The sequence below is a fragment of the Populus trichocarpa genome, chromosome 2 (assembly GCF_000002775.5).
Source record: "Populus trichocarpa isolate Nisqually-1 chromosome 2, P.trichocarpa_v4.1, whole genome shotgun sequence".
In the NCBI taxonomy this organism is placed as follows: Eukaryota; Viridiplantae; Streptophyta; class Magnoliopsida; order Malpighiales; family Salicaceae; genus Populus; species Populus trichocarpa.
Window position 1 is genome coordinate 16,414,905 of NC_037286.2, and position 7,699 is coordinate 16,422,603.

The window sequence follows — 7,699 nt, forward strand, 5'->3', positions numbered from 1 at the left end:
TTTTCTTAATTCATCTTCCAACACTTGGTTGATTGAGGGTTTTTTATCAAATGCTAAAAAATAAAATTGAAAAAAAAATTACATAAAAGGATTTGAAATAAAAAATAGTAATTAAAAAAATGAGGTTGAAAATCAAAATAAAAAATAAATTAGAAGGTAACAAAAAAAAATTTCTTTGAGAGTTAAATTGAAAAGAAAAATAAATTTAACAAAAAAAAAATCAAAAGTATAAGAATCAAATTTGAAAAAATAATGCACCAAAAATAAAATTAAGAACCAATAAAACTTTTACAAGAAAAAAAGAGAAAAAATTAGAAATGAAAAAAATAAGGATCGAATTAAAAAAAAATAATATAAAAAAAATTGAAATTAAATGACTAAATTAAAAAACATACAAAACTTTTATAAAAAGACATGGAACAAAAATTAGAAATTAAAGGAATAAAGACTAAAATTGAAATACAAAAAACGAAGAGGTTCAACGTGTGATTTTTAGGGGATGAGAGAGAAAAGAATGAGAAAAAAGAGAAATATTCGATGGTGACAAGCCGTCATCACATGCATTAAGAGAAATAAAATTTGGTGGCTTTTTCAACGATACGATAGAAGGACGTGTTTAACCATTAGAAGGCATATCACACACTACTAAAAGGGCGTAGACCCCTCCTACATGTTAGTGCTTGAATTACACACATCAACAACTTTTTAGAATTAAATATTAATTTATCTTGTGAAAAAGACCAAATTGCTCTTCATGTTTTTGGAATTAACAAAAACATATATGAAATGACAAAAATACTCTTAAACACATGACTTATTTTTTCTTAATTCCAAGTGTAAAGATGTTTTTTTTATTGTAATTTAAAAAGCAAAAAAAAATAATCGCCCTTGATCAACAACTTTTTTTTTTACCTAGAGAGTAATTTAATTATTATATTGTCTTAAAAAGTTTTTTTAAAAGAGATATATATATATTTTAAATAATTTTTTAATGACTAATTGGACACGAAAAAACTATCGAGTTACCCCGGAAACACCGAGCATCTCATTTTTTCTTTTAGGGACAAAAATTAATTTAACTTATATATGTGTGTACAATGTTCTTACAACACCTAGAGCTTTTGTTAATTAAACAGAAACAAAAATATGAACCTTTGACATAGCATATGTCCCAGTTTTACATGTTCAGGACTTGGTGTGGTTCAAATATCCAATTGACTCAATTGCGGATTCAACTAAAAGTATAGATTTTATTTATTTATTTAAATATAGAGTTCTATCGTTTGAGAAATTTAATGGTGTTAAAAAAAAATCTAGTAATATCTTATTATTCTTTTTTTTTAAAAAAAAAAAAAACTCATGACCTTGCTAAAATTCCACTCAGTCGTTTAAATAGTCGAACGTTGTAGTCAAGAGCCGAGTTTTAGTTTTGGGACTTAATTGAATAAAATCAAAATGTAGCTACAATCAGACAATAGAAAAAGTACAAGGATAAAATAATATTCTGGACCAACTTAATTTCCGACTCCTAAAACCCTAGCCCTTCTCTGTGGCTGATCACCAAAGAAGAGGCAGAGGTAGCGGCCTGAAAACACACGCAATAACTGAAAAGGGAAGTACGCCTAAGTCAATGAGTGCGAAGGGAGACTCTACAGAAAAGCTCAAGGGAGTACAGATTTCCTCGCTTGATGAAGACGATGAGGTTGAAGAAGTCGTTGAAGAAGAAGAAGAAGAAGAAGAAGGTGACGATAGTGAAGAAGAAGAAGAACCAGTAACACTAGGTTTCTTGGAAAAGACAAAGAATTGTTGGTCTCTTTTGCGGCAAGTATTTCCTAGCAAGGCTGGTGGCGTGCCGGTACTTATATTTCAACTCTTCAAAACTCCTTTTCTTTCTTTGATTTTATTTTATTTATCTGCCATTTAGTTTGTTTAAAGCAAGACCTGTATTTGCTATATTGTTGTTAATGTATATGTTGCAGGCATGGCTGGATCCTGTTAATTTACCATCTGGAAGGTCTTGTGTTTGTGATATATGTGAAGAACCTTTACAGTTTTTGCTTCAGGTAATCTTTTTTTTTTTTTTTTGGTTTAGGTGCACGATAATTTACCAATTTCTTGAATTTACATGCCGCAGACAATTCTTTGTCGAATTTTCATTATTTGCGCATGAGACTGTTCCAATTCTCTGCTTCCTTTTCTTTTTGTCAGTGGTGGATGTTTATCTTTGAATACTTTGGTTGAACTTAGAGTCAGTGTATATACTATGTGCATATCTGCCTATGGCATTTAATTCGCTGTAATTTTCAGTGATTTGAATTTGAGAAGTTGAAGAGAAAATGCATTTTCTGTTGAATAATTATCTAGGTATATGCACCAATAACAGAGAAGGAATCAACATTTCATCGAACATTGTTTGTGTTCATGTGCCCATCAATGTCCTGTCTTCATAGAGATCAACATGAGCAATGGAAGCGCAGTCCAGAAAAACCATCTCGAAGGTATCGGTGTCTATTGACTGGTTTCGTTGTTCTTCTCTTTTCAAATATCATGACTAGGAACAGCTAAGAATCAATCTGATTTCTTATTCTTCTACTTTCTTTCTGAAGTGTGAAGGTTTTTCGTTGTCAATTACCTTGCTCTAATCCTTTTTACTCAAGTGAGCCTCCAAGAAACGATGGAACTGATAAACCGTCTGGATCTGGGGGTAACATTTATCTTCAATTTCTTTTCATTTATCTAATATTGCATTCATGGTTTAGGTTTTTTGTTGCCACCGAGAATAACCATCCATGTCACTTTTATAGAATATTAAAACGGCAAACAATGAAAAACACTTTAAATTTAGTATGTGGCAATATTTTTCATTGTCTTTTGATAAATTAATCCTCGCGAAATGTGCGTAGCATCTCCTAAAACAATTTGAATGAGTAGGCACCACAATTGACTGTGCAACTGCTCTGAGAAAGTATAAGGATTCCCTCAATTGAAGGTTGTAGCACACATTCTAATCTCTCCTCTCTCAGAACACACGTCATTAATTTATGGAATGACCCTCCCTCACTGCCTTTCTCCTTTTTTGTAACCCTAAAGTTGTGTTCCTGTCAGTGAACTAAGACAAAACTAGAATTTGAGTTAGTTATTTTTTTTTTACTGATTTGTGCTTGGATTTGGCAGTTGCTTGCTTCACTCCATGATTTTGTTTTTACTTCCTCATCCACCTATACAGAACTGAACCTAAAATTTTCTGTTAATGGATTTGGTACTCAGTGCGGGTGTGATTTGAGCTATTTGCTAGCTAGATGGAACATTTGCAACACTATGAGGTTGAAGGATGGACCTTTTGAAAGTGAATTTTTGTTTTTCTACATGATATTCATTTTGCTTGCTTCCTCTCTCTTTCTTTTGAAATGGTTGGAAATTGTCATGGGGTTCTAGTATTTTATGAGAACTGAGGGTATTGTTGATTGTTTCATAGTTTGTATTTCACGAGCCAGAGAATCCATGATACTGAAACCTCACCTGTACCCCACATTATTGCTTTCTGTTTTTCAACTACGATGAAATTCTATCCCTCCCATGGCAGATCACTATTTATATGAATTTAGCCTACTTGAAGATGCATCTAGATTTTCCTCTTACTGGAAAATTGAGGCCAATGCCCTCAAAAAGTTTTGATGAAGGTGGTAACAAGCATTGTTGTCAAGAGAAGTTTTACTGCGAGCTGTCATATTTGAGCTCCGTGGTTTTGATTCACCATCATCCTTTGCTAAAGACCTTGATTTGAACTTTTAGCATGATGATAAACACTGAGCTGATCTGTCTTTTTTCAGCTCTCCTAGTTTTGGTTTTCAATAGACAACTTGAATGATCGCCTTTACAAAACAACTGCTCCATCATACTTTACAAGAGCATTGCTGAGCCATAAATGGCCTTTCTTGTAAGATCTTAGTCCTTTGACTTGTTGATATGATAACAATCATCAAATGGAGGATACAAATTGTTCCCACATGAAGACGACATAATGCAATAGCATAATCTCTCAAAAGACAGGATCAAAACTGCCAATACCCAAAATTAAGGGTTTTTCTATATAGTTTTTCCTTTATTTACTTCATTGACTAGACCTGCATTATTCTATTCTGAATGTAATAGGTTTGACACATCACCTAATATATTGCTAACAAAGCCTTGCTTCCAAACAAGCAATTAATATCCTCCTACATGAGACTGATAAACCCTTACTCAATATGAAGACATCATTGTTTGGTGCAACATGGCTGCAAGGATCCTAAAGCTCTAAGATAGATAGATTAATTGATTAAAATCAAATTAATATTTTCGTCTGATATGTGTGAACATCACTACCCATGTTTTACATATTTCCATTTGAATCACATTTATCTCCTTCTGTCAGACCAAGCATTTATGATGCCCATCATTTTTGCTTGTTTTAGTTTCGCTTTGTAACTGGTGTGGTACCTGGAAAGGAGATAAAGTTTGTAGTGGTTGCAAAAGAACAAAATACTGCTCCCATAAACACCAGGTATGAGTTGTCAACATGTCATGAGTTCATTTTAGGCCATTCTTGCTGAATGAACATCCTCTCCATTGTTTTCATATCTCACAGGTTTTGCACTGGCACTCAGGTCACAAAATTGATTGTCAACAGTTGAGCCTTTCAGTTGACTCTAGTTCCAGTAAGAATGGAACCACTTCGGCAGAGATCATTAAAGGCTAGTATATACATCATGAACCTGGGTCTGGGGTATTGCACTAATTTATATATGCATATCATTATGGTCATTGTACTTAATTCTTATTAATTGAAGATAAAAATGTCTATCGCTTCTTAGAAAACAATTACATTTAATAATCATGTGATCATTTTATCACACCTTGTACCAAAATATCATCTTATTTAGAGTATTTTCTGAACCCGCAATGGTTAAGGAATAGAATTGTTCAAGTGCAAATTGGTGACATGACATTTTGACCTAGAATCTAGCATTATGAATGGTTGGTTGTGAGTACCGAACACATCATAATGTAGTTGATACATTGTCTTGTGTCAGGCTTACTCAATGAAATTTATGCTTCAAAAGGTCTTTCAGACGTGTCTGATTTTATTTTCTTGTTTTCGAACAGTTGTTAGCAATGCCTTGTGGCCAGAGTATGAGATGATAAATGATGATGAAAATGAATATGATGCTGAAATGTCTGATGATAACATACCCACTCATTCACTGGTGTCTAGGAACAAAATGGACAGCACAATGAATTCGTTGTTGGACATTTTTGAGGTATCAATTCGCGCTCTTGTTAATGGAAATTTATGCACTTACATAAATCTCCTGCCTGCTTATTTTAGTGCTGTGGGCAGGGCAATAGTGACAAAAAGTGCTGGGCGTCTTTCCAACAGCGCATAGCCAAAGCGCCCGAACAAGTGTTAAGGTGATATGAGCTAATATATTTTGAGATCATTTTTTGTATTTAATATTCTAGAAAACTTGAACACGATTTGAATTCATGTGATTGCTTCAGCCATCCTAACCATTGCATGCAGTGAGCTTGGATCCCACAAAACAACTGGACAAGTTTTTCTAGAAAAACATGTAAAATCTTAGACATTCAAGGGTCTAACCCAAATTGGCTGCTGATTGAGACTCACATTTGTAGAGAATTGACTTTCTGTAACTGTCACTTATCCTTCATTACTTGTCAATACTTGCTATATGCCCGAGTGATCATCTGGCTGGGAAATGATCAAATGAACAAGTAATGTTTAAAATCAACATCACTTCATATCTGTTGTCAGTTACATATTGAGAAGTTGGCAGGGCTGTGTAAGATTTTAAGAGTTTATATCTAAGCTAGTGTGCATGTCAAGTTTTCATAGCCTGGTTGTATTTCAGCCATTTGATTTTTTTTTACCTAGTATTTGAAGCATTTTATTGTGTAAATCGTACTTCCTGTTTAATTTGCAATGGAATACTCATTCCTTTGTTTAAATTAGCAGGTATTGTAGGAATGCTAGTGCAAAACCCCTATGGCCTCTGTCAAGTGGTCAGCCATCTAAGGCTGACATCCCTAACTGCAGTTACTGTGGTGGTCCTTCAGATTTTGAGTTTCAGGTATAGTTTGATCTGCCTTAGATATATTTATTTATATTGCTTTATGTATTTGTCTTTTTTTTTTCCTTAAATTTTGATTGAAGCCCTTGTATGTCCAAGTGAAGAGGGCCCTTTTCACCTGCTTGGTTTTTCTCTGTTTTTTTCTCTCCATGTGTTCTGTTCTGCTATTTGATTTTCCTCATGGATCTCAAATCTGAGCTCCCATTAAAGTGGTAAGGTAATAATAGCTCCTGTATCTGGTGCATCAGATCTTACCTCAGCTACTTTACTACTTCGGTGTAAAGAATGATGCGGATTCTCTTGATTGGGCAACCATTGTTGTGTACACCTGCAAATCCTCTTGTGAGGCAAGCATGGCTTACAAAGAAGAATTTCCCTGGGTTCAGCTCTACCCAACATCTGCAACTTGACGTTGGTAGTTCTACTTTCACATGTTGACGAGCGTCCTTCGTTTCTTTTCTCCTTTAATCCTTTTCCGGCAGTTAGCTCTGTTAAATTGAGTGGTAGAAAAGTCTTGTCTCGTTCTTAGCCCTTGATATTGTGTGTTTGACAAAATATGAAATATTTTTTTATTTAAAATTAATTATTTTTATATCTTAAATTATAATTTATATATTCAGTCGACTTCAATTTAAAATATGTAATAATAAAAGTTGAAAATAAATTAGGTATAAATAAAATATAAAAATCATTACATGTGACACTGCTAGCTATAAACACAAATTTTATACAGATTTATATTTTTTATTTTTAGTAAAGAAATTTTTTTAATCGATTTTAAAAGTTATTTTATGTTTGTTATTCAATTTTAATCTTATCCACAAACAAGTCATAATCTACCACCTTCTATCTTAGTCAACCAAGAGTAATTTATCAACATAAAGGAAATCCGGTAAAATTCTCTTTCATCTTTTGCAAATGGATTCAAAATTAAGCAAAAACAAGAGAATGTAGAGGGCACTAGATACGTGACCCTTTCTGTGCCTTGGGTTCGGTATTTTTTTTTTTTAACCAAAAAAAAATAAACATGTTGCTATTGTGTTTTTTAAGAAAAAAAATCAATTATGAATTCAAAATAAGATGAACAATACTTTTTAAAATTATTGAAATAATGGTATGTTAAATAATATTCTTTCTTTTTAGTTATTAAGAAAATGATAAATTGAATTTACTTGGGTCAACCTTGATTAACTTGTAAAATTCATGGTCCAGGTCATCAGGCCGCAATAAACTCATAGAAAAAAAATTAAAACAAATATTATAAAGTCCAATTCTCAAACAAACTAATGTTAAAGGATAAAATTAAAAAAAAAATCAATAAATAAAACAGCTTGAGGCAACTTTTGTAAACCGGTCGAATCAGCTACATGAATCATGAAAATGAAATAACCCCGTACAAATCAAATCAAAAGGAATTACAAAGGTTGATTCCTAACCAATTTAATGTTGAAGGATGAAAATTTAAAAAAAAATTTAAAAATAGTAAAAAAAAAAAGCTTGAATTAACCATGACAAACCTTTTGAACTTACGCATGGATCATCAGAATAAGAGACCTCATATAAATCAA

The 7,699-nt window shown here is 32.7% G+C and overlaps 1 protein-coding gene across 1 annotated transcript; it reads left to right on the plus strand.

Annotated features, from left to right (window-relative positions):
* The first annotated feature begins 1,473 nt into the window (after nucleotides 1–1,473).
* On the plus strand, nucleotides 1,474–6,732 carry LOC7487805 (uncharacterized). Its single transcript, XM_024594157.2, has 10 exons — nucleotides 1,474–1,855; nucleotides 1,980–2,063; nucleotides 2,365–2,498; nucleotides 2,607–2,704; nucleotides 4,455–4,543; nucleotides 4,628–4,733; nucleotides 5,146–5,300; nucleotides 5,381–5,451; nucleotides 6,017–6,131; nucleotides 6,380–6,732. The coding sequence occupies exons 1-10, from the start codon at nucleotides 1,631–1,633 to the stop codon at nucleotides 6,539–6,541; spliced, it is 1,239 nt and encodes a 412-aa protein (XP_024449925.1). The 5' UTR covers nucleotides 1,474–1,630; the 3' UTR covers nucleotides 6,542–6,732.
* The last annotated feature ends 967 nt before the right edge of the window (nucleotides 6,733–7,699 follow it).